Below are 26,983 nucleotides of genomic sequence, written 5' to 3' on the forward strand. Positions count from 1 at the left end.
CCGTACCCATTTATGCGGTTTTGCGTCTCGTATTTTGTTTCTTTCTTTTGAGTCTCCTTTGGCATCATCGAGACCGCCAGAGATGAGGGTTACATGCAGCGCTTAGACTTTATTATGTGCCAACTGATTGTGCATATCAATTTTGCTGTGGCGTGCCCATGCGGTATTTCGGCCTATTTACACTTATATAGAAAGGGTTCCTCTTTGCTTCGTTTTTGTTTGTTTGTTTTTTGGGGGGTGATAGTGGTGCCAGTGTTGGTTCCACTTTCCGTGAAAATTTTTTTGTTGATAGATCGAAGTCTACTCGCAATTTACAAAAGTATATATATATATATATATATATATATCCATTTTTCTGACCCATAAATGCATTTATATGCTGTTCTTTCCGCCTCCTAAAATTTACCCTCGTGTAATTGTGCAACAACAGAATTCATGTGATGGTCTTAAACATCTTTCCCTTGCCTGGAACTCTGTTTTCGTCTTTTTTTTTCCTTGCGAGTATTGTCATATCGATATATGCCCACATCGGTGTGCACACTTCACAAAACGAGTGAGGGAGTGGTACTAAACTAACAACAATACTAACAAAAGGAATAAATAGGAGTGCTAACAAGGGGGACGAGCCGCTTCTTGTGTGTGTGTGTGTTGTGGTTGTTTCGGAAGCTTCCGAAAGCAACAGTGGCATGCAGGTGTGTGGGCTCACTTGTGTTCGGCGTCCACCTCATTTTTTAAAAAAAACGAGGCAATTTTAGCGGTAAGGGGCTTCTGAAAATAAATAAACAATAATAGTAAAAGTACGTAGTTGTGCTTGAAAGTACATACCATAAGGTGTCCATATCCTTACTTTGGATAGTATTCGCTTCCATGATTGGTTCGCTGCGCACAGTGGCACGCACAAACACACGCCTCGCAGAGTGTAATCCGGGCAGTGCACTAAAAATACACTCATTTGTTTATTCATTTGTTTCGGCCGTTGGCACATGATTCGCTTGAGCGAAGTTGTGCGCCGCGTGTTGCTTCACGCTTCAGGTGGACGTTCGTGTAGATCATTCAGAAATGGATGTGGTGTCGAGAACGACCACGAAAACGGCAACGCGGACCTTTTATCGTTGCGCTCCACCCTGCCCAATCAAAATGACTTTTTCTTTTCACGTTCTTCAGCCTCAAACTGTTGTCGCCTTTGCGGGGAGGTGTCTCAAACAATTCTTTCACACACTGGTTCACAGGCACATGTTACGGTAGAGGCACTCATGTGGCTGTTGTTTCAGAGAGCGAGACAATATAAGGATGGAGCTGTTGGTGTTTCTCCAACTGCAGCACGAAATTTTTTTGTTGAGGAGGCCAGAAGGTGGGAGGGAATACTGCAGTGTTCCTTAGTTAACCAGCGCTCGTCATCACTTCATGCCATTACTGAGGATGGGTCACCTTGTCTTGAAGAATCTGCCGTGTATCATGGGGATCCCGCAACACTTTGGAAAGAGGTTGCTGAAAAAAGTGCGTTACGGCTGCAGAGTCAAATCCGCGTCTTGGGTAAACTTGGTGTGCTGAACGTTGTAGATTCCCTCTTTACAACGGCAAGCTCTGGTGGCTTGCAGCGTGACGCTGCTTTTCAGCGGATGGAGTGCATTGGTGATCACAATTGGGGGCATTCTGTTTGTCGTCGTATCGTGCTTCTTTTTCCAGAGGTTAACTGGCGGGCAAATTCAAATGTTTTGGTGATGGATGCATTACGGACGGTTCTTGAGTGTAATCAGCACCTGGTTCATGTTTTCACCTTGCTGCAGCTTAGCGACAAGCTAGGAGGCAGAGATGTGAAGGAAAAATCAGTGAAATTTAAAGCTGATATTGTTGAGGCGATTATTGGTGAATTGCACGTGGCATTATGGTCTTTGCAGTCTAGCACTAACGACGGTTTCACATCTATACCCTCAATTCACGGGGCTCCTTATACCATTCCTTTAGTTTCTATGGTGGAAGAGTGTTTAGATGGCATCGTGGGTCTTGTTATTCTTGCATTGATGGCGCGGTATGCCGCGTCCCTCGTGCCTGCCGTTGTGGATCTTGTCCGACGTGAGAAGTATCTGCTGGATGTGTCGTGCCCCTTTTATACGTTACGTAAGCGGCGGGAACGGTTCCGACAGGACGAACACGCCATGCGATGGTTATTGCCCCCGCACCCACCACTGCAGCAGCAGAGGCAGGAGTTGTTGAAGGGACCGCGGAGTTCTGTTGACACGTGCGTGAACGAGTGGAACCTTTCGAATACCAATCCTGTTGGTGATGTACTAGCCAATGCCTCAGGTGGAGAAAATATGGCTCTAACAAATGCAATGGAGAAGCGGACCCCGACTGGGGTGGTTTGTTGGACGAAAAAGATTTTTTTCTCTGAAATGGCAGATTTCTATGGTTTGCTTCGCCTTCCGGGTGGGCAGCCGCCCTGAAGTGTACATTGTGTTGTTGTTTTTTCTTCTTTTCCGAGCGAGGGAACAAAATATTATGGGGGAAGATCTGTCTAAAGGTAGAGAGGTCGGCGGGGCTGGTGTGCTAACTGAAAATTTTTTCTTTATTTTTCGCTTTCTCTTGTTGGCTTTCTTCCTCATTTATACGTATTTGCGAGGCCGTCAGGGATTAAAGTACGGGCGTCCTTTCACATCCCCAAAACAAAGGAGAGAGTGTACAAGGAGAATTCATCTGTGGGACCAAAGCTGAGCGCTCCCAACGACTGCGAAGTTGAACCGCAACAACGTGGAGGAAAGGAGTGAATCCAACCTGTGGTGAGGGAAAGCAGCACAAGAAGAAACAACACAATGTCACAACTGCCGTTAATTCATACGCAACAAAAAAGTACGACACGCTACTGTCCATCGGGGGATGAAAACTCGGTTGCAGTGTTCCGCCCCAAGCTTCCTTTCTTGTCTGAGGTAAACTCATGCGCTTTAGTGGTTGCATCCTCTCGTTCGCAAGGCCGCAGTGTGTCACGATCGACTTCGGAGGGTGGTCAGTTAACTTCCGCGTCACGCCTTTCTTGGTTGTTGGAGCGACGCGCTACAGCACGACCTGCCACGGGGCGGTCATTGCAATGGGTAGAACTCATGGAGAGACAGGGGCGCCAGCTCATAAAGGCCATAGCTTACTCAACTTCACCTGTTCGTTGTTATTTTATGGCCGGAGACGACGAGGGTTGCTTTCTGCCTTCATTGTGCGAACCGTGGCCTCCTACACTAACCACAGAAGATGAGCTCAATCAAATGATCAAAAGAGCTTCCGTCAAGGCTAAGGAGCACATTTTTGCTGATCGTTGGTTTGGCGAGGGAAAGCAATGTGCTAAAGAACCCCTAGCAAATACAGACGCCTTCAAGAGCGTGGAGGAGAGTCAGATGGATATAATGAGGGAATTCGTGGATTTGAGGAGTAGTGTGTGTAGTGAGTTCTTGAAACAAGTAGAGATACGGCGCTCTCTAATAGATCTGGTAAAAAAAGAGAAAGAAGCGAGGGTTGCCATGCTCGGTGAATTTATCTCATGCTGTCCTCCACATCCGTGTCGCTGCCTTTTATTGGACATGGAGGTTTTAGAGGAATCCGCCATCCCACTTGAGCCTGCAGTCGGTATTACCTGTCTGTACACTTCCATTGTGATTGGGGGACACGAAACCCTGGAGGAGACGTTGCTACAACAGCGGGAGGTGGAACTTCAAGTGCTTTATGATCAACACCGTTTTTTTATTGATGCTCAGAAGGTTCTCACCGACGTCCGGAATCGGGAGCACGAACGCTTTGAATCCATGATGGCCTATTTTGCATTCGCCCTCAGGTTACTTCGGGAACGTGAGGCGCTCTCAGTGGAAACAACAACTCCACCCGGATGTGACGAAGGCCCACGTGAAACGAAAACAAGGGGCAAACGTTTTCATATGAACTATTACAAATACCTGCATGTACTTGGCACCATAGAGGTGGAGGAAGGGGCACGCGGGCGGATTTGTGCGGGAGAGTTCACAGAAATTCGTCATATCTTGTATCATTTTGAGAGAAAATGCCGCAGTAGTATTGTTTCGACTGAGGAACTGGAACGGCAGCGCTTGCTCCTCAATACCGAGATGCAGCAGCGGTTATCTATTCAGAATGCCGAAGAATTGGCACTCAATGAGACAGTATGTCCTCGTAGCTTCCAGGAACTAATCGAGACACTCATGAAGAAAGAACGTGAGGAGTGGCAGCGAGCCCTCGAAGAGGCGCGCATCACACGGTCCATTGAGTTGGTTTGTGAATACGAGGTGTATCGGCGGCGTGAAATTGGTTTGTTTGAACAACAGCTGCGGGCGTGTGCTCGATTCTTATTTCTGAATACCACCGATGGTGCTGGTAGGATTACTGTAGAGCGATGGATGCGCGAACATGAGGTTCTAGTAGTGCAGCGGGAGGAGGCCGCCTTGAGGAAACGTATCGTGGAGTCGGAGGATCAGGCGCTCACCACATGGATCACAGCGCATAGGTGGATGGTGGATCATGACCGCCACCTTCAGAGTATAGCAAAAGAGAAGGAGGATAGGCGCGCAGTGGACCGTGTCATTGCGGAGGAGTGTGCTGCACGTGGCGTCGTGGAGTCTCTTTGGGCAGGTGAGCATTACGTGCTCTTCGGGGAAGTGATTCGCGTTCCTGAGGGCATTTATAAGTTTCCAGAGGGTAGACAAAGTGGTGAGGGGAGAGAGAGCAGCTGCGGTGACGGGGAAAGCACCTCTCGTGGGTTAGACATTCGTCAAGTTGTTATCGCCAACCTCGGGGAATTTTTTAACGATCGAGCACTCTTGGGCTTTTTCGATAGGCGCCCCGTTTCACCTATTTGATGTAACGGTGTAACCGCGCGGTGTTGCTGACTACGCCGTGACTCAATGGATTGAAGGCGGTTGCAGCGGTTCTTTCGTTCACGTGCAATGCAACTGACGGCTAAGGGAGACTCTCACGCTATAAGTTCGGCAAGGAACTTGTGCCTCCTGTTTACGGTTGACTGTGGCGCTACGCGTGCGGTGTGGCAGCAGTGGATGCCCTCGTGGGATCAGCGCAGGGTCTGGCACAGACTTTATTTTTTGCTTAAGATCCTTCTTTGTGTGCGCTTGAAGTGCCACCTCTTTGCTTCGGAACAAGACAGGGACACTAATAGCTTTGCTGACACACACATACCCCCCCCCCATATACATATATATATATATATATGCGTGCCGGGGAGTGGGCGGTTTACATGTGAAGGGAAGGTGCACTTCCCTTCACAAGTACCTTGCAACGAACGTTAGTTGGTCTATATAAAGGAGAGCAGGATGTGGTTCATTCGTATTTTACTTCCTTTCGAAGCTGCCTGGATGCTGCTTGTTTGGTGCCGCGCGGGCCGTGAGGCATGTATCGCAGGGGCGACCTCGCCAGTTCCAGCGTGACTTTGTTTTTTGTAGGTGATTGTTCACTTTTACGTAATGTATATTCTCTTTGTTTCTTGTTGTTTTTTTTACTCCTTCGCTCTAGTAATAGGGAGGAGCTGGTGAAACAACTTAACAAACATGTTGTACAAACCGAACTGCGTGACCAAGCCTGACATGTTAACCCCAGCTCCATCTCCCAAATAAACTCTCGAATGTGTGACGCTGGCGTACCACTTTATGACTTTTCTTCCTCCGTATCTCTTCTATTTATATTTTTTGGTTTGATTTTGATGTGCGATCGTTCGGTAAACAGGCGGAAGGCAAGTGGATTACGAGCCGAGCGCTTGTCAACTGCTTATTTCCCCTATCCCCACATTTATTAGTTAGTCTCAGTTTATTTGTTTGCGTGGTAAAGTACACGGGGCACCAGTAGGAGGGGGGAGAGTTGTGAAGCAGCAGGCGAGAAGTGGGATATGGCTGGCATAAACACGGTTGTATCAGCTACACCATCCCTTTACGCCGTGTTGGGCGTTGCCCCCACTGTTAGCCAAGCGGAGTTGACGCGTCAATTTAAGCGGCTCTCCCTTCAGCTGCACCCCGATCGCGCGGCTTACCGCACTGGAGAAAATGAAACTGAGGTGCAGCGGCAGTACCAGAGTATTGTGGAAGCTTATGAGGTGTTGTCCAATCCGGACCACCGCAGGTCGTACGACACGAAATGTGGCGTGAACTTTTCTGCAAGGGTGGCTGCTCTTCGCCAAACGCTGGCACAGAATGAAGTTATGCCTGTGGTCAACTGTCCCACGGAACCCACCTCTGCAGAAACTGTACAAGTTACTGAAGATGAAGATGACGAAGAATACACACCCTAACCGGGGTGGAACATGCTTTTGTGTGTTTGAAGAAGCGGGCCGTCATCGAAAGGAGGTGCGTGGGTGTGTGTGGGGGGGGGGGGGGATGGACCCGTTGTCGAGGATAACATGACCGTTGTTTCCAAAGAGAGAGAGTGTGTGAAAGGGGATTGATAGAAGCCAATTCACAGCAGACGTAGCTTCAGTGTGCTATTGCTTTTATCTATGGGAAGCTGTTGGGCGGTCGTGAAGGACGTTGAATGGCGACTCTTTGGATTTGTCCCATGTTTTGCTTGCGTACATTGTCGGGAAAGCTGTGAAAGGGATTCTTGTAGGTTCAATGCTTCAGGAAACTCTCCCCGTGGAGGATTCGGTGGCGTCGCACAATTTTTCTACTGGTGAACTGAAAAGTATTTCATCCTGCCGTGGCACCATCGGCTTCCATCAAACCACTGATATGCCGTGTGGACTGTAGTTTTCGCAACCACCGCAAGTTCAAATTGACTTTGCTGTCCATTTGTTCCCTTTTTCCTTACTCATCTTCTGAGTTGCATGTTCTCCACTCGACTGTTACAATTTGATTCCGTATTTTCCCCCCCTTCACATTCAATACACATTTTGGAGTTAAACAACGACCTTGTGCGCAGTGCTTTTAAAGTGAACTAAGCACAGTGACTCGATAGTGCACGGGGCACATAACCTGTGTAAGTAGTAGACGCGACACACACACATATATATACATATATATATATTAAAATTTTCAACGAAGCATCCGCAACCATGTTTTGTGGCTCTAGGATGTTCCTCTCGAGGGCGGCCACCGTCATGTCCTTTACGCTCAGTGAGTATGTCGGATACCCCAAATCAGCACTATGGGCAACACTCACCCTCAATCGTGAGTCTGCACGCCACCCGTGGGAAATAGAAATGCACAAAAGTAAGGCGAAGATTTACCTTAATGCCCTTCCCAAAACTCTTCTTGAAGAATCGGTGTTGGCACGGGAGTTGCTATGCGATAATATCTCACGACCCGGTTTGCACACTGCACAGATCTTATCCGTGAACGGTGTGGCTGCAGACACCATTCACTTGGTGCGACGCGCGATGAATTCTTCCAATGTGCTTGAGCTACAGTTGCTGATTCGTTCCAGGGATCTCTCCAAGTCTCAGAAATTCATGAAGGGAAAAGTGAGGAAAGGGAGCAGGATTTTGGCAGAGGGTCACAAGGCAGGCGTTGAAACTGATGGTGCGACTGAAGAAAAAGTTGCAGGTGGTGCCCGAAGGGGAAGAGGGAGGCCGAGATCTGATTCGAGGGTAAGGATGGCTGAGCCACCGCTTGTTTCCCCACCCGTCTCTTCAGCAAATATCACAGGAGCGCCCTTATTGGCGCGGTGGCCTGCAGACGTCACGGATCAAAAGAGTCGAAGAGGAAAGAAACCATCAGACCTAACTAAAGTCAGTCCTCTCTTTTCACCTGCCGTTTCCCCCGGTGTCAGCATTGTGCCAGATAAAGAGGTCGCTCCACCGCCTGCTGAATCAGATGAAGTGGAGCAGTATCACCTTTAAAGCATATTTCGTGGGGCTAGCCTCATGGTTTGCTACGTTTTTTTTTATATTTGTGTTTTCCCCACCTTCTTAGTTCGTGCAAGTGAGAGTAAGTGCTTTGTGTAAGCATGAGTGGGAAGCGCACCTGCTTTTTCTTTCCTGTTTTCTTTTTTGCTTTTGTACATTTATTCACGTTCTGTCTTGGTCATATTTTTCATCTATTCTTGTACCGTAGATATTATGCACTACTTCGATTTCCAAAACTTTTGTTTTTTTTCTTTGAATCTATTTTTATGTGTGTGTGTGTGTGTGCTCATGGGTTCATGGGTTTTGTTGTTTCTTGCAAAACTACTTGGCGGAACTTCAGTTACCCACTTGTGCGACGGCACGACGCCTGAAAGTGTGGGTATAAAAGGGAATAGGGGGGGGGAAGTAGTTCAACCGAAAGAAGTTCAACACCACGAGCAAAGTGTCATTATTATTATTATTACTTTACCCTTTTTTTTTCCTTTTATTTCCCTTATTTTATTACCTTTTTAAAAAAATTCTCAATTCCTTCATTATGCAGTAGATGATTCCTCCGTCGTGTTGTGTGTTTTTATGAAGGCGGTTGAAAGAAAAGAAGTCAGTCAAGGGAAATAATGGAAATAAAAGGAAAGGAAATGAAGCGCACGTCACAACACTGGAGGGATAGGTTACTGAATGAAATAGTGAGTATATCTACGTACGTGCATGTATTAGTATATATTTATTTATTTCAACGTATGTTATTAGTACCTCACAACTCGACCGCACTGCTCCTTCAGACAAGCACTCCTTTGCGAATTTTTTTTCTGAAAGTTTGATGTATGCGTGTTTGTGTGCGTGCGTGGGTGGGAACGTGTTGTTAATTCGTTCGGTTGCGCGTTGGTGGTTGGGCGACGCGACTATTACTTTTGCGCGTTTACTTTTTTTTTGTTTTTTGTAAGCTCCTCTCGCCTTCCACAGCTTCCCCCCTTTTCCCTCCCAAAACGTACACACGTGATTGAAGGCGGTAGATTCTCCCGTCACACATGTTCCTGCAGCACATGCCATTAAACTCCCAACAGCACTACGCGACACGCTTCGCCTTTACAGCAACGGAAGCGGGATGTCTCTCTGGTGACAATTACTGTTGCCCTTATATCCAACAAATGTTTGTGTGCTATGTGTATCTTTAATGCTTCTTTTTTCCTTTCTTGCCTATTTGATCGTTGTTTATTAGCATTGTTTGCTTAATTTTCACTTATTGCTTTTTTTTTCCCCCCATACGATCGCGTGCGCGGTCCGTGGAAGTAGAGTACAATTCTTCCATAATAGCTTCAAAGAAGGACATTATTAATACGCAATGGAATTAAACTCGTGAACGGCTTATGTCGCTTACTGAATTTCCATTCCCGTGCCGGGTGGTTATGACTCGTAATATAAGGAGGGAAAACTGCACGACGAGGTGAGGTCCGGTAATGACAAATTCGTTTCAAATATATTTTAGTTGGCTCCTCAACTTACCGGAGTTTGTGGAAAATGGCGAAAAGGTCTCGGTAATCTGTTGGAGTGGATTTGTTGAGAAGAGGCCGGCGATTTTCTCCGCGAACGTCTCGATGAGTTTGGTAGGAGGAGATGTCTTCTACCTCACTTTTACGTTAGGGTTTAAACATTTTACTCTTTATTCTTGTGAAGCTGTTGTTGTTGCTGTTGTTGCTATGGTGTGTCCTAAACTATAAATTCGTGATAGTTGACTTCGGTTGAAACGTAATATTACGTAACTATTATATCACTCTTTTTCCCCCACTCACCGTCTCGCCGCATGAGTTTAGTAAGCGTCACAAATCGAATGACCTACCGTGCAGCTGTTGTTGATCTGGATGGCACCCTGTTAAATGAGAATCACCGTATCAGTGCTTACACTCTCGATACCATCCAAAAGTTATTAAAGCGCAATATTCCTGTTGTTATTGCTACGGGCCGCCCACATCCCGATGTCTTTCACACAATAAAAAGCTGTGGCCTACAGGGAACCTATGTGATTACTTCCAATGGTGCACGTGTTAGTGACCCGCAGCTTAATGTCATTGCCTCTTTTAACCTTAGCGAAGATGTGGTGTCGGAGCTAATTGGGCTCGGATCATCTGGGGAGGACATTCAGGACCCAAAAGAGGTACCGTACACAGTTAATTTGTTTCAACACGATGAGTGGGTAACAGATGCTGCAAGGGATGAGTTGCTTCTAATGTTTGCTTCTTCCGGTTTCCATTACAGAGTAGTGGATGACTTGCAGGCCCACCAAAAGGATGGTGTGCATGAGCTTGTCTTCTTGGCACAACCAAATACTTTGCATTTGCTGGAGGGAGTTGTGAAGAAGCGCTTCGAGGGCAGGATCTCCGTCATGCGCTCCACATCAATTACACTCGATGTTGTCCACCACAATGCAAATAAAGCTACTGCTATGGCGAAGGTGGCTGAACTTCTGGGTTTGGAACTGAAGGACATTGTTTCCTTTGGGGACGGCATGAATGATGTCCAAATGCTTGCTGCCGCTGGAAAGGGTTATATCATGGGAAATGCACAACAACGTTTAAAAGATGCCCTTCCACATCTGGAGGTTATTGGCACCAATGCGGAAGACAGCGTGGCGAAGAAACTTCGCGAACTGTTCAATATTGAAGACTAGGGGATGAGAACACATCCGCAAGCGATTATACATGTGAACAAATACACACATGAACACATAAAAAGAAAAAGAAAAATAGACACGCACGCGGACACGTGTGTGAATGTAAATTACATGTGAGTGAAGCTGTAAAGGGGTAAACCGAGCCGTGAATTTTACACCATTTCCGTGTGCCGTTTAGGAAGAAAAAATAAATTCTTTTCCTTGTGCGTGTTCCTTACACGACAAAATACGTGAAGCAAAAGAAAAAAAAGAAACAATGACCAGACCGAGGAGAGAAGAGAAGAGAAGAGAAGGAAGAAAGAGGTTGATGCGCTGGAGTTGTTCTCTTTTACTCGGCGTCGCATGTTATGCATCGGTGGCGCGTCTGCTGTTGCTGTTGCCTCATGGTATGAATATATACACAAATATGCCTCAACATCTGTTGTTCCTCGCTCACACACATACGCATTTCCTTTCCGTCCACGTATTGCCATACCATCCTTTATTGATAAACTATATTAAAAGAAAAAAAAACATTTTCGTTTTTTTCTCTTGCTGCTACTCTCAGATGCATGAGAACTTATGAGGGGCACCTCCTCTCTTCCATGTGCACTCTGCCAAACTTCTGTTTCGTTTTGTTTTGCTTTACCGATGCTGATGCTGATACTGCTTCCCTTACGTTTCTGCATACTTGTATCATCCCGTCAGCTTGACACCATATTAATACGTAAAATCATATATATATATATATATATATATATATATATATATTTGTATGTAAGAAAACCTATACATATGCACGCTAATCTCTTTGTGCACGTGTTTTGTTTTGTTTTCCTTTGTGCATTCTCCTTTTCTCTGTATTTTATCTGCCTGCCTCATCCCTTCGCCTCCCCTTCTACTCATGCGCATACCTGTATATGTTTATTTACTCATATGTTTTCATTTATTTATTTCCTCCTGTCGTGTCCATACCATCATCTCGCTCCCTCTTTTTCATTCAGTCCCCCACCCGCATTTTTTTCTTTGTAAATTCATGCGGGATGAAGGAAATATGGGTGAGCTGATGGTGAGGATGGAAATGGAAGATGAACAAGAGAACAGGAGGGTTTATATAAATGTAAGTGAATACAAATGTGTAAAATAATAAAAGAAAAACAAAAAAAAAATCCTTTTTTTAAAAAAAGAGAAGGGGCTGGTGTGGGAGTCTGACGGCGGCAAAGTTGGAGCAAAGGGAAGTGTATGTGTATGTATGTGTGTGTGTGTGTGTGTCTTGGGATGTTGATGATGTGGCGTGACGAAAAGGTGGAGGTAGCCGAGAAAAACACTGAGAAAGGGAAAATGAAGTGAAATGAAACAAATTAATTAATTATTAATGAGTAAAGTTAATGGAGATAATATGGCAGAGCATTAAGGTCAGAGAGGGAGGTAGGTAAAATAAAGGGGAGCGTGTATGTATGAATATGTGTGAAGAAGAAGCATACATGTAGGGGGGAACTGTGCTCCATTTCTCTAACAAAAAGAACTTCGTCTTATACAGGATTTGTTCCAACCTACCGCTGAAGGAATAGTAGTTCATTCCCTCTCCCGGACTGGTGATTTAGCTTTACTGATTTTTGACCCAATAAACGACTTGTTTCAGGTGTATGTACGTACATCTTTCTCCACGGGAATATTTGTAAGGGTTACCTTCCCAATGTTAAGTTACTTCTTGTAAAACCCTATGCAATTTAAGGCAAAGAAAGTTTATTACGCATGTTTCCCCCTCTTTTGTATGATACTACCATGCCATATGTTGTTTGTAACACTTCCGTTAGCGACAAAAGACCCGCTCTTTACTACCAAAATAACAAAATATCGCGGGATTTTAGCGAGCTTTGGGAAGAAAAGGCACTCGTGTATAAACTTTAGCCACTGGGTAGTGGGCATACTAAATATAGATTCAGTTTCATTACACACACGAAAGAAACGAAAAAGAAAAAATGCATGGTGGCGCAAACTCTGCAGTGGCCTCTGTGCATGTAGATCCGACTGCCCAGCTGCAATACAACAGGCAGCGGGGGACCGAAGCTTACGCGGAATGCGAATATTCTGACGGTTCTGCGGATGAGAACAATCGTTACCCCCAACGGGGGCAGCCGCCACAAACGCATGAAACAGCGGCCGTCTCCATAACGGACAACAGGCAGCAGAGCAACATGACACCACGTGCGCACGCAGGCGGGACCGGGGGCGGTGGCGGTGGCTCAACCATGCGACGCAATGTTATTAATAGGTTTGATTATGGAATCATATCACCTAGTGATGCACGCAGTCTGTTTCTAGGTGCATCCCTGCTCAACATCTTTTTCGCTATTCTTGGTACTTCTCTATCGCAACTCGACGAAGTTGGTGGTGCGTGTTTTACTTTTTGGGGTTACAAAACGGATTGTGACTCGGTAAGTTACACTATCCGCACTCAACTTCTGCCGTGTGCACCCATTCGCGGGAGACTTCAGACTGGAGCCGCATTTTCTATCATATCTATTTGCCTCTTGGCATCAATTATTTATCTTTATATCAGGTCTGCGTTGGCAAAGTACATGTCACAATATAATGCAGAGGGGCAAACTCCGGCACGCAGGATGGAATCGCGTAGCGGCATCTTGCCAGCGGAAGACTCGATTGTGGCGAGTAATAAGTGGACTATTGTAGCGGTGGGTGGTGTTGTGGTATTGTGTGAGGTCATTAGTTGGGCAATGACTATAAGTGTGTACGTATCCCGTTTCTGTGAGGATGCCAGTTTGGATCGTAACAAAGTTTATGGACCTGGTTTCGCCCTTTTAATAGTGGGGACGCTGTTGTTTCTAATGGCGCTTGTAGTTTTCGCACTTAGGGCATAGAATCTCTCCTTGTGTGCCATTTAGGAGGTATTACGGTGAAAATTCTGTAGGAAGGTGGAAGGGAGGTGCATGTGTGTGTGTGTATGTGTGTGTATGTGGAGGGGAGAAGATTCGGTCCCACCCACGTTTGCGTATGGAGCAAGCTGCCAGGTAAACGAGAAAACTAAATAAATGAATTGTACCACCAAAGGGCAAGAAAAGGGGGGGAGGCATGCGGAAGTGGGGAGAAACGAGGTGGGATAAATAAAACAACAAAGAAAAACTGTACAACGGTGTCTACACTGGTGCCGAGCACTTCCCGAAGGGAAGAAATGGGAGGTTTGTTGTATGCTGGAGGGGAAGTGGAAGTGATCTCACTTTGATTTTGCAATTATTATACAATTTTACAAGAAAAAATGTTTTTGTTTTTCACCTCTCGGGTGTAGAGAAGTGTTTAAGAAAGGGAAGCCTCTCAACTGCGCACGCATATATGTTTGCATATAGACGGTATAAATTCATGCATACGACGAGCTCGTTTTATTTTAAATTTTAGTTTTCTCTCTTCCCTCTTCGGTTTGTTCCACCTTGTATTTTCATCCACATAACCCGCTTTCTGACATTTTTTTTCTCCTCCTTATGTTCTTTTGTATATCGTTTTGTAGTTTCCAGACTTCAGTGTTACTTTTTCCATTTTATTCCTTCCACCGCCCCCTCCCACAATTTTTTATGCCATTGGGCGTCTCACCCCGCCACCACGTGTTTTATCGCAATTGTAAATGAGAAGGTAATGCATGGAAGGAGGAAAGAGGGGGGTTATATTTAATATCAGCGTTTGTGTTTGTGCTTACCGCATTTCTTATCTTTTAACGTATCTTTACTCTTTTTCTCTGATTATTTTCCATTCCCTTATTATTGCCTTGGATGTTTGGGAGAGGGAATAGGGGGTATATTTCTGCCAATGGGGGGAGGGGGTCCTGTCGGGAGGCGGTACCAAACAAACGCCTCTGACGGGCTTTTTTATTTTGTGTGTGTGTGTGTGTGCGTGTGTGTGTGTGTGTGTGTGTGTGCGTGTGTGTGCGTGTGTGTGGAGACCGTTTCTGTATGACAATAGCCGTTAAGTTCCCCCAACTCACTTTGCTTACCGTTTGTTGTTACCGTTGTAGTAGTGGCATCTACTTTTCAGATTAAGATTTTGATTCTCTACCTCCTAGTGAGCTTCATCTCGCACACGCGTATAAAATATATTTATACCTATATATATATATATATATATATATATATAGTTTTGCTATATTATTCTTTTTTTTGGTGAGCTCGGCAACCCTCAGGTGTGGCAAAATTATCCAATCTTGCCCTTTGTGGTGTGTTCTTACAAACTCAAGTACACAAGGTAGTAGTGGCACTAGGGTGCGGATGGGTTGGTTTGGCTGCGATTAGGGGGGAGGATAGCAACTGACGTTGGGCGCGACTTTTGAAACAACAACTGAGGTAATTTTCCTTTTACAAAACTAACGATAACAACAGTGACAATACGTAAACATACACTTTAGATTTCTGTTTATTAATAACTAAACATATATCACTCCACGGCGCAAGGTGAGAGTGTATAGCGAACGGGGGAAAGGGTGAAGATAAGGCACGACCCCAATCTTGGGAGAGTGCTCATGGAATCAAAACACCCCGAAGTGAGGGGGAAAACTCGCGCGGAAGCAGTGTTTGAGGAAACTGTGTTGGATGAAAGGGAGGAAAAAGAACATCCACATCCAAGGGACGAAAACAGCGCAAATGTTGTGGGGGGGCAAACCTATAAGTCGACTAATTTGAGTGATGTTTCCTTAACGTTGGATGTAACGGCACTCGGAGCGGGGCCGTCAGCGCGAGATGAGGCAACGCCCCCCGAGCCCCACTCGGAGGGTTCAGAGGCGCACTCCTCGGCGGCTGCTCCCGCATCAGAACCTTATGTGCACTCTATCAGTGAGCAGAAACCGGTGAAAGAGAAGGTATATCTGAATGGCAATGATTCCCTCCTCTCTGTTGATGTTGGGCGAAACAGCATTCCCCGTTCTTCCTCGCAGCATTCGGAATGCGTCTCCGCAGAAAAGGAAAAAGTTAATGTGGCAGAGGAAACGGAACAGCACGAGCCAGTTAATGGCAGCAGAGATAATTGTGCGGAGGAGAGGCGAGAGGAAGTAAGGGCGATATATGCCAAACTCCCCCTGTATCGATTTCCATGTGATTCAAACCAGTCACAGGAGTTGTCCCAAACGTTTGTACCATCACCAGCGGAAGCAACTACCTCCGCAGGATGTTGGGAAATGGGAGCATGTGCTACAACTGCGAGGCCCGCAGTAGCGGCGGGCAAACAACAGTGTGCGTATGTGAAGGGGCAACAGCTTCGAGCCACCAGTGATAGCGGACTTCCTCACTCTCAAAGCTCGGATGGAACCACCAGTGTCTGTACTCGCGCCCCTTCCGACCGTGCTACACTTCCTCAATGTCTTCACAATGCCTTAGTAATTTGTTGGAATACGGAGAGCCGTTGGCTTGTTGTAACATTCTGCACGTTCTTGGCTTTTCTGTTGACTCTTGTCGCTCACCCACTTTCGTTAATGGATGTTGTAGGTGGCGGCTGCTACACTTTTTGGGGCTACAAAAATGACTGTGATAAGAGTACATACACTTACCGCACAGGTCTTCTTAAGTGTGTTGGCTTAAGGCGGGTGCTCAGTGCTGGGGTTGTATTCAACATATTAGCTATAATTTTGCTCGCGGCGGCGTTGGGGTGCTGCATTTTGTTCTTGAAGAGAGATGTGTTCCACAAGTGGAATCTCGTGGTGTTTGTTTTGTTATGCTTAACGGCTTTAGTGCAATTAGTTTCATGGATGTTGGTTGTTACCATGTTTTTACTTCGCTTCTGCGAGGACACAAAACAACCAAGAAGAACAGCTTATGGTGTTGCGTTTGGTATGAACGTCACCTCCTGGATACTCGTCTTCGTTAGTTTAGTTGTCATGAAGGTATTTCCAAAGGGTTGAAAGGGAGAAGGGTACTCTGAAGCATTTTGTTTTTTTTCCCCCCTCATCCTTCACACTCTCAGCCCCTCTACCATCAATATTTGCTTTAATTTGTTTTGCTTTGTTCTCAGTTTGTCTGCTTGTCATAGCCTCCCATACATAAGCGGATGGAAAGAAGAAGGAATATGATTGATGTGTTTCTAAATTTCATTTCTGCCCGAAGCCGGATTCTACTTTTTTGTATTCCCCTTTTGAGGCATATATGTAATATTCACGAAGGCAACGATCGGTGTCTGCTTATGTGCTATTGTTTATTGCGCTTCGTTGGTTGTTTGGCAATTTTTTTTCTGTTACTTCTATACACTTTCTTTTCTCTTCTTCTGCCATTTACCATACACAAACAATAAACATGTAAGGACTCGAAGAGTTTAAGGCATCCAGCTGACAAAATTAAATATCATCAACTGATTTTACGGTGGTGTGACTATTTCGAAGTAAAAAATAAGAAAATAAAAGGAAGGAAAACAAGTGAGCACATACCTATCCATAAATTACTTTTTATCGACTGTGTGAAGTATCACGCATTTGATTCCACCAGTCAGAGTAAGGAAGGAAGTGCGAGCGTGTAACAGAAGCGGAAGGTTTCATTCTTTTGTTGTGTCTGTGTAAAGCCTGAACTTCACCAAGGGGGAATAAAGAAGGGAAAAGAAAAAAGTTTCTTTCCTTTCTTTTTTTTTTTCGTCCTGCTACGACTGGGCGGCCGATATCCCCTCCAATTCAGGATTACTCCCACGAGGAGCAAATATATTGCGGAGGTGGAAGCTCAACAGTTACTACCGTTGTGAGAAAAGCAAGTGGGAAGAGAGATTGTTATCATTATTATTATTTATTTTCATCATTATTATTTTTCGACTGAAGGAGTCAGAGAGGAGCGGAAAGAAACAAACCAATAAGTCAACAAGCGGAGGAAAGGGAAAGAGAGAAGAAAGAAGGGGGTAAAGGCAGAACCAAGAATTATGAGCGTGGGCAAACCTATCACACGTGACTCTTCCAAACAACTCTGGCGGCACATCAAATCAAGTGGGGAAGAGGAGTTGACTTACACGCATAATCCATATGATGACTCCCCAAATCGCCGTAAGGAACGGGAAAAATCTCTAAATGTCTGCCGTCACTACGCGGAGGGTCGTTGCAATCGCGGTAGCACTTGCCGTTTCCACCACGAGACGCGGCACAACATCATCGTAACGCCACACGTCACTCCCAAATTCTCAAGCATTGCCCCCCTCAAGGGATTACCAACATCACCGCTTGGAGCATATTTGAGTTCACCTCCCAACAGATCGTGTAATGGTTGCTTGCTTTCGCCTACGCATCACAACAACAGTATGAGTTACAACAGCAGCACGAACAGTTCCATGAAAATATTGAGTGAATCCTCCAGCACTATTCCTCACCTTCAGCTTCCTGAGAGCTTATCAACTCACTGCCGCTCTTCCACTTATGTTGCGTCAGGTATGAATGGGGAGCAACCGCCCCATGACGTTTTGATATTGAGTTCGTCGCTTGGTTCTTTGAATGTTGGCGATCATGTTTCCAGAAATAACGGCGGCTTTTTGCTTACTGCGCAGCAAAGGTAAGAGCAAAGAAAAAAGAAAGAGAGAGAGACACCTCATTTCTGCTTGCCTTTACCTTGCCCGTCCTCTGGCTCTTCTTTTCTACTTTTTATTTCCTCTCACTAATTCATACTGTTCTTTCTTTTGGTAACTTCTTTTGTTTGTTTTTCTCGTGCCTTTCTTTTTTACTTTTTTTTTTGTGCTTCATCCTACTAAGATTCTTTATATATATATAATTTGGCTCTCCAGCTGGTATGGTAACAACACTTTATGATGGGCCCTCCAAAGGGCAATAAGTTGTTTGTCCACAACGAACGAGTATCTTTCGCTTGTGTTTGTTTTTTTTTAAATTAAAAAAAAAAATTTCCCGTTTTGTTTTGAGCGAAACGTTTTCGGTTGCTTTGTTGGTTTCCACGTTCCTTCGTTCCAATACATCTATATATATACTTGTATATATTTGTATATATGATTTTTTTTTTGCGTGCGTTTGAAGAATAACAATAGCGGTACCAGCATTGATATTACTATTGTTATTTCGCTTACAAGCATCTTCTCGTAACTGGCGCCGTAGCAAAAAAAAATCTTAAAAAAAAAGAGAGAAAGGAAGGAAGGAAAATAAAACGAAGGGAAAGGGAAAGGAAACGGTAGATTATATTTCAATATGTTTGCATTTCAAAAATGACAACATGTTTCTGGTTCCCTTTTCACCTTTTACTTTTCGTCATTTATAAACCCATCGGTTCGTTTGCTTGTTCGTTTTTTTTATTTTTTTCCTCCCTTGTTGATGCCGTGACAGGCTGCGACAGTAGATATATATAAATTACAAAAGTTGGCCCCTTTCCTTTTTTGTAAAAAAAATACCTTTCACGGTAAAAAAACAAAAAATAAATTTTATCTATATCTATCTATATCTATCTATATATACATACATGTACATATATATTTTATATATTTTATATATTTATATATTTATATATGCTGATTTGTACCATAAAATACCAAAGTGAATTTACAAATGATAAACTGGCGTTTCTTCTCCCTTCTTATTTATTACTTTACTCTTTATTAAGAGGATATGCTCGTACGTGTCTGTCTCTGTGTGCTTGTGTGTGTTTATTTGTATGGCTGTGAGAAGTGAGGGGAAAAGGGAAGTTATGATTATGAAAATAATAATTATTATAATTGCAATTTTGGTGTGCATACAGTGAGTGGTTGGTTTATATTTGTTCATGTTTTTGATAACTTCTCTGGGTATCTCAATGTATTTTTATGTAGTTTGTTCGCCTCGGAAATACGAAAAGTGGAAGGGTTTGGTGAAAGTAAAGTAGAAAATAAAACTAAGAGGATATGTTTTAATTTTTGAAAAAAAAAAGCAACAGAAAGACAGAGAAATGGTAAATGAGGAAGTGAATCACTAGCGGAAATATAAAAGGCGAGTAAAAGAAAAACAACACCAACAACAACGACAAATAAGTCACTACAGCGGCGGGAAGCGCACGAGTCCACCCGCTAGACAACCGTTAGCCGGTTCACACGGCGTCATGTTGTAAAAAGAAGGTAAAAAAAAAACGGAAACGGTGGTAACGTTAAATATATTTAATAATTTTTTTATTTATTATGGTTGTACAGCTGAGTACGTCGGTTCACACTCGGATTGTTTTTTTTTCTTGTTTGATCTTTTCCACCGCTTGCGTTTATGATATGTTTATTCCTGTCGGATCGGACGGTATTTTTAGATGTACTCTAAGATTATTTATGTGCCCTTTTACCCGTGTACTTCATGCCATCATGTCTTCTTTTTTTTTTTTTTTACTTCCCCTTTCAACTCGGTGTTATTTTTCCTGTTAGCCACACCGCTGGTGAATAAACCGGGACGAGGGGAGCAAGAGTGGTGTAACGGGGTAGTGAAATGAAAGGTTGTGGCAACTTCTCTTCTTCTTGTTGTTACTTTGTTTTGTTTTGTTTTGTTTTTTTTCCACCCCTCCTTCTTTACTTACGTTCGATGTCATTTTTGTTTGTTTGCCAACACTTCACCCAGCTGCAGTGCCCATTTCCCCCCCTTTTTTTTTTGTCACCGTGTTTTGCATATTCTCTTCCTTATGTGGTTCCGCCTTTCATCCTCTTAATTTCAATAAATGAGAGGAAACAAAACGAATGACCCCTTGATAAACGAGGCATGTAAGGCCGCTGCTCCACGATTTCATGTTCCATTTCTCGCTTTTTGTTGCTACCAAAAAAATAAAATAAAATAAAAATTAAAATGTATTCAATTCGGATCACATATTTGCGTGTGTATTTATACTTATTTATATTTATTTATATGTATTTATATGTATTTAAACATCTGGGGAGCGGAAGGAACGGGATTTTCTCTCTTTCTTTTCTTTTTCCCCCCCCCCCCCCACTCCCTCCGCTTTCCTTTTGTTATGTGGAGATTGAGAAGAAAGGAGGCGTTGTGTTGCGCTCGCCTGTTCGCATGTGGAGAATTTCTTTCGGGACATGTATAAAAAACGAGTTACGGAAATATAACAACTTCAGCACGTTACCACAAGTGAGGAAATGCGAGAATAAGAGAGAAGGAGAAGGAGGAGGAGAAGGAAGGATATTAATTATTGGAAAGGGGGGAAAACATATATTGCTTGAAACACCCCATAAACTGGACAGAATCTGAAGGCACAACACGGCTTTTTTAAAAGTTTAGTTCTAGTTTTAGTTTTAGTTTTTTTGTGTGTGCTTTGTTCGTTATGTTTCGTGTTTGTGTTATATTTGAAGGGTGTGCCCCATTTCCATCGTGTTACCTTTTTCTTTTTTGGCTTATTTCTCGGCCACAACACATCACATGAGATCGCTTCACCTCACTTTCCTCTTCTTCTCATTTCTCTCACTTTTTTTTAAAAAAAAGAAATCTGCGAAGTCTTTCATTACTTTGTTTCCTTTGCTGTTTTACTGTTGCTGTTTACTGTTACTGTTGTTGTTTTTCCGCACTTGTAACTCAATTCCCGAGTGTGTATGCGCCTTTTCTTGTTTTACCCGTCAATTCGGCTTCATTTTTTTCCTTTTGCTATACGGGTTAATTGTGCATTCTTGTGTGGTTATACGCGCGACCAGAATAATGATAAGCGCGGCATATTACAAACAAACAAACAAAATTCTTCAACTCCTTAACACTTTTTTTTTTTGATGTTTCCTTTGCTTTCATCTCATTTAAATATTGCCCGCAATTTGTTTCCAGCGATAAATAAAAATAGGGAACGTAAAAGGAATGGCGGTCAACTGCCAATCAGGGAATTACAAAAGGCCGCCGTACCGTCGGATATATTCCCCTCTTTTTGTTTTTTTTCACTCCTTTTGTATATCTGTGGTTTGCGTTAAGTCATACTTTTGTTTTTGTTGTCGTTGTTTTTCGATGTTTCTTTTCTTCCTTTAAAAAAAAAAAAAATGTTGCTTAAAGCCTTAAAGTGTGTTACGTTTGTAATTAAAGCCTGCGGTCGCCTTTTTTTTTTTTTATGCTTTTGTCATGTTCTTCTATATATCCTTTACCCGCTGGGATTCGTTCACACCCATTGTTATTTGTTCGCCTTCCGTTATGGTTTCCCTTCTGTTTTTTTTTCTGCTTTCAACTTCTTCAGTTTCATCTTTGTTTTGCGTTTTTTTTTTTCTGTGTCTTTAATGCATATTTATTTTTCTTGCGCCGTCGCCTCTTTTTTTCTTTTTCTTTTTTTCGGCTGGACGTTTTGGAACTCCTTATGTTCTTTCGTGTATATTTGTTGCTATGGGACGTTGGGCCGCTGAAACTTCATAACAGTCGAAGCAGAAAAGAAGAGAAAAAGGAAAAGAAAAAGGCAAACAAACGAAGATGAAAAAAAAAAAGAAAAGTGGTTGAAATAAAAAGAAAAAAAAGGGAGAACTAAAGGAAGTGCCTGTGACGAACCAAAAGGGGAAGAGAGGAATATGTGTTTTGTTTGTATATTCATATATTTACAAATTATCAAAACGTGTTAATTACTTTTCTTTCGCTTCTCGAGCGACCGTGCTTTCTTCCTCGAGAAGAAAAATTTGTCGTTTTATGTTTTTTGTTTTTAAAATAAAAAATTTATGTATTTGGTTTTCCTTTTCTTTTCTTTTCTTTTTTTTTTTACTCTCCCTCTCTCTCTCTTTCTTCTTTTTTCAGAGGAGTGTGGAGGAAAAAGAAACAGAAAACAACGACAGCACATCTTTATAATGTTTTATTTATGCATTCGTTTTTTGTTTCTTTTTTTTTCTTTTTTGCTTTGTTCAATTTCCGATGATACGAAATATTTTCCTCTTTTTGTCACCAACGACTGCACTGACTGGATTCGGGTTGGGAATTGAGAGTTGGTTGGTGAAGAGGGAATGAGAAATTGCAGTCGCCGCTTTCTCTTTTTTTTTCTTTTTTCTTTTTATTATTGTCGTTTGGTTTCGTCCATTTGCTTCTGCTCACTCGTGTTTGTGCCTTTATTTTCTCAGGTAACTGCCTCATATCACCGACTGCTGCGTAGAGGGGGGGAAAAAAAAACAGCAACAACAACAACTAAAGATGTGGAAATGATAAAGTTACGGCGTTTGTTTCTCCATTCCAAGCCGTAACGCAAATTTAAAACATGTGAGTGTGTAACGCGGTGAGGAGGAAGGAACCGAGGGAAAGAAGGTTCAAAAAAAAAAAAAAAGAAACAGAGGAAAGAAAAAGAAAGAAAAACAAGGAAGATTAAATTGAACTAATTAATTAAATTATAAAATAAACAAACAAATAAATTCAAATTCAAATAAATACCAGGAGCGGTAGAAGTGTAGAGTGGAAACGAAAGACCTCATGGCGCGGTTGATAAAAATGTTGCTCGCGGTGCATTTGGTTTTCGCAGATGTTCTGCCGCGTCAACAAAAGAGATGAAAAACTATGAAATGATCAACTCCAACATACCATACTGTTCAATTTCCTTTTTTACTTTTACTTTTACTTTTACTTTTACTTGTTTTTTTCTTTTTTCACTTCTTTTTTTTTTATCAAATCAATTTTTGAATATTTCCTGTTTTTTTTTTTTTACGTTACTGCGGTTGCTCATGTTTACAAACTCCAGAGGAGAAAAAATAAAATACAAAAAAAAAACACCGCACGCACAAAAATTCACAAAAGCAACACAAACAACATGAAATTTCATTTAAAAAAAAAACAACTGTGATACACCCAAAGTGCGTTACATAACATGAAATGATCTCTCTGTGTCTGTGTGTGTGTGTGTGTGTCTATGTGTATTTTAATATATATATATATAAATATGTCAAAAATTATTGAAAACAAAAGAGAGATATATATTTTTTTAAAAATGTTTTTAGTTCAAAAAGATTTTTTTTAAAACACTTCAAAAGCTTACTAAATAAAATGATCGTAAAATAACTCACAAAAAAATTACAATAAACAACAACCATTATAACAATTTCCACAAATCTCCTTTTCAATAAACAAAGTTAAGAATACATATATACATTCAAGCCAGGTTCACAAAAGGTATTATAGGAAGAGAACAACAAACACCTACTACAGAAACAAATGTTAAAACAACAACAGTAACAAACATTAAAGAAAAATATCAGGTAGAAAAAATGGTTTTCCCTACATGCCACCACAAAAGCATAAGGAGGTCCACTACAATTATACTGTTGTTCCCAGATATACGGGTGTGCGCCTAAAGGGACACGTGACGTTCAAATTGGATATCCCTCCCATTGTTGACCGTATCTCACATTATTGGATATGTTGTAATCACTGACGGCTTGCTGTGAACTGCCACAGCTGTACACATGCACACACATGTGATTCGGTTTTTCTTCTCCCAATATCCTTCCTTTCATATAATATAGGCAACCACACAATATTGGCACAACACCTGCTATCAAACTACCCTAACCCAAGTGTCTGTTTGTTTCTTTACGTCACTGGGAGGGTTTTAACAAGAACTAACATTGAGTCTGACTATGTGTGGGGGAGAAGAGAATGGTGGATTGGATCAGGCACATGTGTCCTACAGTGGCAGTGCGAGTGAGCAAAACATTGCGGAAATGATTGTAGACCCATCAGGTTCCCGTCAGCCCACAGCATTCCAACTCACACTCGATTGCAATAAGGCAGGAATGGGAAATGTGGATAAGGAACGTGTGGAAGCTATTATACGTAATGTAAGGGAAGGCTCACCTTTTTTATGAATGAGCAGCGTTTGGCTGAGGGTCGAGAGAAGCAACTGCAAGAGCTGAAGCGGAAATCATCTCTCTTCACTCAGTTGTTGGGTGGTGAACGAAACGCTGCGCAGCGGAAACAGTGGGAGCTGAAGGTTTCCAAAATAGAACAGGAGCTTGAGGCTACGCGTCGACTGGGAACTTATATCCATTTAGACATGGACATGTTTTATGCTGCTGTTGAAATCAAGAAGCATCCGGAGTACGCCGCCATTCCGCTTGCCATAGGCACAATAACGAGGTTGATAACAACAAATTATGTTGCGCGTGGACGTGGTATTCGTCAAGGTATGCCAGGTTTCCTTGCTCTAAAAATCTGCCCGAATTTGCTCATTCTGCCTCCTGATTTCGATGCTTACAATGAGGAATCCAATACTGTGCGCCGTATTGTTGCTGAATACGACCCTAATTATATCAGCTTTGGTTTGGATGACTTTACTCTCGAAGTAAGTGCCTACATAGAGCGTTTTGAGGGAACCAAAACAGCCGAAGATGTGGCTTCTGAACTGCGTGTGCGTGTATTTGGTGAAACAAAGTTGACAGCAAGTGCTGGTATTGGACCCACTGCAGCACTTGCCAAGATTGCCAGTAATATTAATAAGCCGAATGGACAACATGATCTTAATCTTCACACCCGAGGGGATGTGATGACATACGTCAGGGATTTGGGTCTACGTTCTGTGCCTGGTGTTGGGAAGGTTACGGAAGCTCTGTTGAAGGGACTGGGTATCACCACTCTCTCAGATATTTACAATAGGCGTGTTGAACTTTGTTACATTTTGCACAATAATTTATTTCGCTTTTTGCTTGGAGCTTCCATTGGCATTATGCAATGGCCCGATGCAGCAACGGCAGCCAATACCGAGAATTGTGAGGGGGCTACTGGAGAGCAACGGAAGGCAATCAGTAGCGAGCGATCCATCACTACTCCACGAACCAAAGAAGGTATGCAGGAAATGCTTGATACCGTATTCAATGGTGCCTATGAAGAAATGCGGAAGAGTGAGCTAATGTGTAGACGCATTTCGTTAAGAATTAGGTGGGCCTCCTATCGTTATCAACAATACACAAAAAGTTTGATACAATATTCAGATGACTCTGCAACCCTTCGCCGCGCAGTGGATGGTTTACTGTTACCGCATGCTGCAAAGTATTCAGAGATTTCACTGTTGGGGGTACGTTTTCTTGACCTTATCTCTGCAAAAGACTTTCATATGAAAAGAAAGGGTGGTAACCAACTGTCTATTTCACAATTTATTCGCCCCAAGAAGCCGGGTGAGGTAACAGCAACCACCGGTATAAAAAGGGAGAGAACTACTGAACCGAAACAGGTTGTTGGAGTGAATCTATCATCAGATGACGAGGATGAGAATGATAGTGTTGGCTTGGCATCTAGCTCCACTATACTCGTTTCAACTGACAAAGGTACTGTTGAGAGGGAAGTTACCATAATTGAGTGAAATGAGGACATCAGTCAATAGAAATTCCCACATTGCCCAATGGCATTCATATACAAATCACCTATACACAAGTACCCATAAACAAAACACATTATACACATGTATTGTTATACAGCTATCATATGTTTTCATTTTTTGAAGTTATACTTTATATGGTTTATTACTTACATTGTTTTTTTCTTAAGCATGCTTGTGCTCATGTACAACCAGTGGAGCAACTGGCTAATAACTCCTTCATCTTTGTGCGGACACCTTGGTGTATCCTATACTTTCTTTGAGGCCTTCTAATCCAGGTACTTTTTACACACTGTGACGCTAATAAGTGTAGTTCTTTCTTTTGATTAATGTCTACTGCGTGCAGTGATGCGAAAAAGTCTGTACTTTATTTGTATGTTTATCTTCGGGTTTGATTTGTTTGGTTGCTGATGGCAGTGGAAGGCCTCTGCAATTATGTTTGTGTTTTTGTTTCTTTGTGTTGCTGTTTTTCTATATTTTTGGAGTTTGTTTTTTTTCTTCCTGTTTTTTTGCACTTCTTTTCTTTGCTTTCCTCTTGCAACATATTTTTTTATGTAATTGTATTTTTTTTGTGTGTGTAATGGTGGCGGATGTTGTTTTTGTTTTAGTAGTTGAAGTTTTTGTTTGTTGTTGGATTGAGAGCGACAACGGTAGTTTGCTGATGGTTTCGTTTATTTACAGCTGCGTCTCTAGTCGTCTGATGTTTGCTAGTGTGAAGAGGGCTGTTGGGCAATATTCATGTTTTCATGTGATTTGTTCCCCGCGCTTCCACAGTAACTATGTTGTGGGGGTCAACAAGGCGCCTAGTTGGATCGCGTCCCCGACAGAAAGGCGACGAAAGTTTGGTGAAGAGTGCCTTGCCGAAGGTAAAGAGCGGGATGGCGACATGGATGTAGAGCTTGTTCCCGTGGACGTGAAAAAGCTTGCTTTGCCCCTGCACCTCACGGACTCGATCCCGCAGGATATCGTCGATAATATCGTTGCGAGAGATAGAACACTTGTTTTCGCGCCAAACATGAAGATACTAGACCTGCACAGGCGGTTGTCCCGGATGAAGTATCGGATAAGCGTCCAGCCGCTTGGGAAGGTGCTGCACTTCCGATTCTTTCGGCTGTGTAAATTGTCCAGCGGTATGCCCGGAGATGTTACAGTGGAAACCTTCCGCAGCATCCAGCAGAAACTCTCCGAGTACACAAGATTTTTGGTGATGGATGAACGTTGGCCACTGGAGTTGTCATTAGAAATTACCCCCATTATTGAGCATCAACGGAAAGCAATGCTTTGATGCCA

At 43.0% G+C, this 26,983-nt stretch overlaps 10 protein-coding genes across 10 annotated transcripts, besides 31 other annotated features; all 10 read left to right on the forward strand.

Moving 5' to 3' along the window:
- Positions 1-320: 320 nt before the first annotated feature.
- Positions 321-347: a microsatellite.
- Positions 348-983: 636 nt separating this feature from the next.
- On the forward strand, positions 984-2,444 carry Tb11.01.0150 (hypothetical protein, conserved; the record flags this gene model as incomplete). The annotated part of the gene is made up of 1 exon (XM_823821.1): positions 984-2,444. One exon carries the CDS (start codon positions 984-986, stop codon positions 2,442-2,444), a length of 1,461 nt encoding a protein of 486 aa, XP_828914.1.
- Positions 2,445-2,810: 366 nt separating this feature from the next.
- Tb11.01.0140 (hypothetical protein, conserved) lies at positions 2,811-4,847 on the forward strand (the record flags this gene model as incomplete). Its single annotated transcript, XM_823822.1, has 1 exon — positions 2,811-4,847. One exon carries the CDS (start codon positions 2,811-2,813, stop codon positions 4,845-4,847), a length of 2,037 nt encoding a protein of 678 aa, XP_828915.1.
- A 343-nt stretch (positions 4,848-5,190) lies between these two features.
- Positions 5,191-5,214: a microsatellite.
- A 670-nt stretch (positions 5,215-5,884) lies between these two features.
- Tb11.01.0135 (hypothetical protein, conserved) lies at positions 5,885-6,283 on the forward strand (the record flags this gene model as incomplete). Its single annotated transcript, XM_823823.1, has 1 exon — positions 5,885-6,283. One exon carries the CDS (start codon positions 5,885-5,887, stop codon positions 6,281-6,283), a length of 399 nt encoding a protein of 132 aa, XP_828916.1.
- A 699-nt stretch (positions 6,284-6,982) lies between these two features.
- Positions 6,983-7,013: a microsatellite.
- A 29-nt stretch (positions 7,014-7,042) lies between these two features.
- Positions 7,043-7,828, forward strand: Tb11.01.0130 (hypothetical protein, conserved; the record flags this gene model as incomplete). The annotated part of the gene is made up of 1 exon (XM_823824.1): positions 7,043-7,828. One exon carries the CDS (start codon positions 7,043-7,045, stop codon positions 7,826-7,828), a length of 786 nt encoding a protein of 261 aa, XP_828917.1.
- A 1,804-nt stretch (positions 7,829-9,632) lies between these two features.
- Positions 9,633-10,496, forward strand: Tb11.01.0120 (haloacid dehalogenase-like hydrolase, putative; the record flags this gene model as incomplete). Its single annotated transcript, XM_823825.1, has 1 exon — positions 9,633-10,496. One exon carries the CDS (start codon positions 9,633-9,635, stop codon positions 10,494-10,496), a length of 864 nt encoding a protein of 287 aa, XP_828918.1.
- A 270-nt stretch (positions 10,497-10,766) lies between these two features.
- Positions 10,767-10,802: a microsatellite.
- A 411-nt stretch (positions 10,803-11,213) lies between these two features.
- Positions 11,214-11,258: a microsatellite.
- Positions 11,259-11,716: 458 nt separating this feature from the next.
- Positions 11,717-11,750: a microsatellite.
- A 710-nt stretch (positions 11,751-12,460) lies between these two features.
- Tb11.01.0110 (hypothetical protein, conserved) lies at positions 12,461-13,360 on the forward strand (the record flags this gene model as incomplete). The annotated part of the gene is made up of 1 exon (XM_823826.1): positions 12,461-13,360. One exon carries the CDS (start codon positions 12,461-12,463, stop codon positions 13,358-13,360), a length of 900 nt encoding a protein of 299 aa, XP_828919.1.
- A 65-nt stretch (positions 13,361-13,425) lies between these two features.
- Positions 13,426-13,458: a microsatellite.
- Positions 13,459-14,362: 904 nt separating this feature from the next.
- Positions 14,363-14,426: a microsatellite.
- A 152-nt stretch (positions 14,427-14,578) lies between these two features.
- Positions 14,579-14,621: a microsatellite.
- A 382-nt stretch (positions 14,622-15,003) lies between these two features.
- On the forward strand, positions 15,004-16,374 carry Tb11.01.0100 (amastin-like protein; the record flags this gene model as incomplete). The annotated part of the gene is made up of 1 exon (XM_823827.1): positions 15,004-16,374. One exon carries the CDS (start codon positions 15,004-15,006, stop codon positions 16,372-16,374), a length of 1,371 nt encoding a protein of 456 aa, XP_828920.1.
- Positions 16,375-17,219: 845 nt separating this feature from the next.
- Positions 17,220-17,259: a microsatellite.
- Positions 17,260-17,369: 110 nt separating this feature from the next.
- On the forward strand, positions 17,370-17,993 carry Tb11.01.0090 (hypothetical protein, conserved; the record flags this gene model as incomplete). Its single annotated transcript, XM_823828.1, has 1 exon — positions 17,370-17,993. One exon carries the CDS (start codon positions 17,370-17,372, stop codon positions 17,991-17,993), a length of 624 nt encoding a protein of 207 aa, XP_828921.1.
- Positions 17,994-18,062: 69 nt separating this feature from the next.
- Positions 18,063-18,168: a sequence feature (CT-rich).
- Positions 18,169-18,307: 139 nt separating this feature from the next.
- Positions 18,308-18,335: a sequence feature (AT_rich).
- Positions 18,336-18,398: 63 nt separating this feature from the next.
- Positions 18,399-18,436: a microsatellite.
- A 118-nt stretch (positions 18,437-18,554) lies between these two features.
- Positions 18,555-18,611: a sequence feature (GA-rich).
- A 250-nt stretch (positions 18,612-18,861) lies between these two features.
- Positions 18,862-18,946: a microsatellite.
- Positions 18,947-19,132: 186 nt separating this feature from the next.
- Positions 19,133-19,153: a sequence feature (AT_rich).
- A 402-nt stretch (positions 19,154-19,555) lies between these two features.
- Positions 19,556-19,588: a sequence feature (AT_rich).
- Positions 19,589-19,917: 329 nt separating this feature from the next.
- Positions 19,918-19,944: a microsatellite.
- Positions 19,945-20,201: 257 nt separating this feature from the next.
- Positions 20,202-20,231: a sequence feature (AT_rich).
- A 31-nt stretch (positions 20,232-20,262) lies between these two features.
- Positions 20,263-20,310: a sequence feature (AT_rich).
- Positions 20,311-20,542: 232 nt separating this feature from the next.
- Positions 20,543-20,568: a microsatellite.
- A 991-nt stretch (positions 20,569-21,559) lies between these two features.
- Positions 21,560-21,691: a sequence feature (T-rich).
- Positions 21,692-21,781: 90 nt separating this feature from the next.
- Positions 21,782-21,875: a sequence feature (A-rich).
- A 170-nt stretch (positions 21,876-22,045) lies between these two features.
- Positions 22,046-22,066: a sequence feature (AT_rich).
- A 9-nt stretch (positions 22,067-22,075) lies between these two features.
- Positions 22,076-22,138: a sequence feature (T-rich).
- A 504-nt stretch (positions 22,139-22,642) lies between these two features.
- Positions 22,643-22,686: a sequence feature (A-rich).
- A 17-nt stretch (positions 22,687-22,703) lies between these two features.
- Positions 22,704-22,760: a microsatellite.
- A 160-nt stretch (positions 22,761-22,920) lies between these two features.
- Positions 22,921-23,030: a sequence feature (T-rich).
- A 176-nt stretch (positions 23,031-23,206) lies between these two features.
- Positions 23,207-23,239: a microsatellite.
- Positions 23,240-23,343: a sequence feature (AT_rich).
- An 841-nt stretch (positions 23,344-24,184) lies between these two features.
- Tb11.01.0080 (DNA polymerase kappa, putative) lies at positions 24,185-25,678 on the forward strand (the record flags this gene model as incomplete). Its single annotated transcript, XM_823829.1, has 1 exon — positions 24,185-25,678. One exon carries the CDS (start codon positions 24,185-24,187, stop codon positions 25,676-25,678), a length of 1,494 nt encoding a protein of 497 aa, XP_828922.1.
- Positions 25,679-26,126: 448 nt separating this feature from the next.
- Positions 26,127-26,302: a sequence feature (T-rich).
- Positions 26,274-26,978, forward strand: Tb11.01.0070 (hypothetical protein, conserved; the record flags this gene model as incomplete). The annotated part of the gene is made up of 1 exon (XM_823830.1): positions 26,274-26,978. The coding sequence occupies one exon, from the start codon at positions 26,274-26,276 to the stop codon at positions 26,976-26,978; it is 705 nt and encodes a 234-aa protein (XP_828923.1).
- Positions 26,979-26,983: the final 5 nt, after the last annotated feature.

The sequence above is a fragment of the Trypanosoma brucei genome (genome assembly GCF_000002445.2).
Source record: "Trypanosoma brucei brucei TREU927 chromosome 11 chr11_scaffold01 genomic scaffold, whole genome shotgun sequence".
In the NCBI taxonomy this organism is placed as follows: domain Eukaryota; phylum Euglenozoa; class Kinetoplastea; order Trypanosomatida; family Trypanosomatidae; genus Trypanosoma; species Trypanosoma brucei.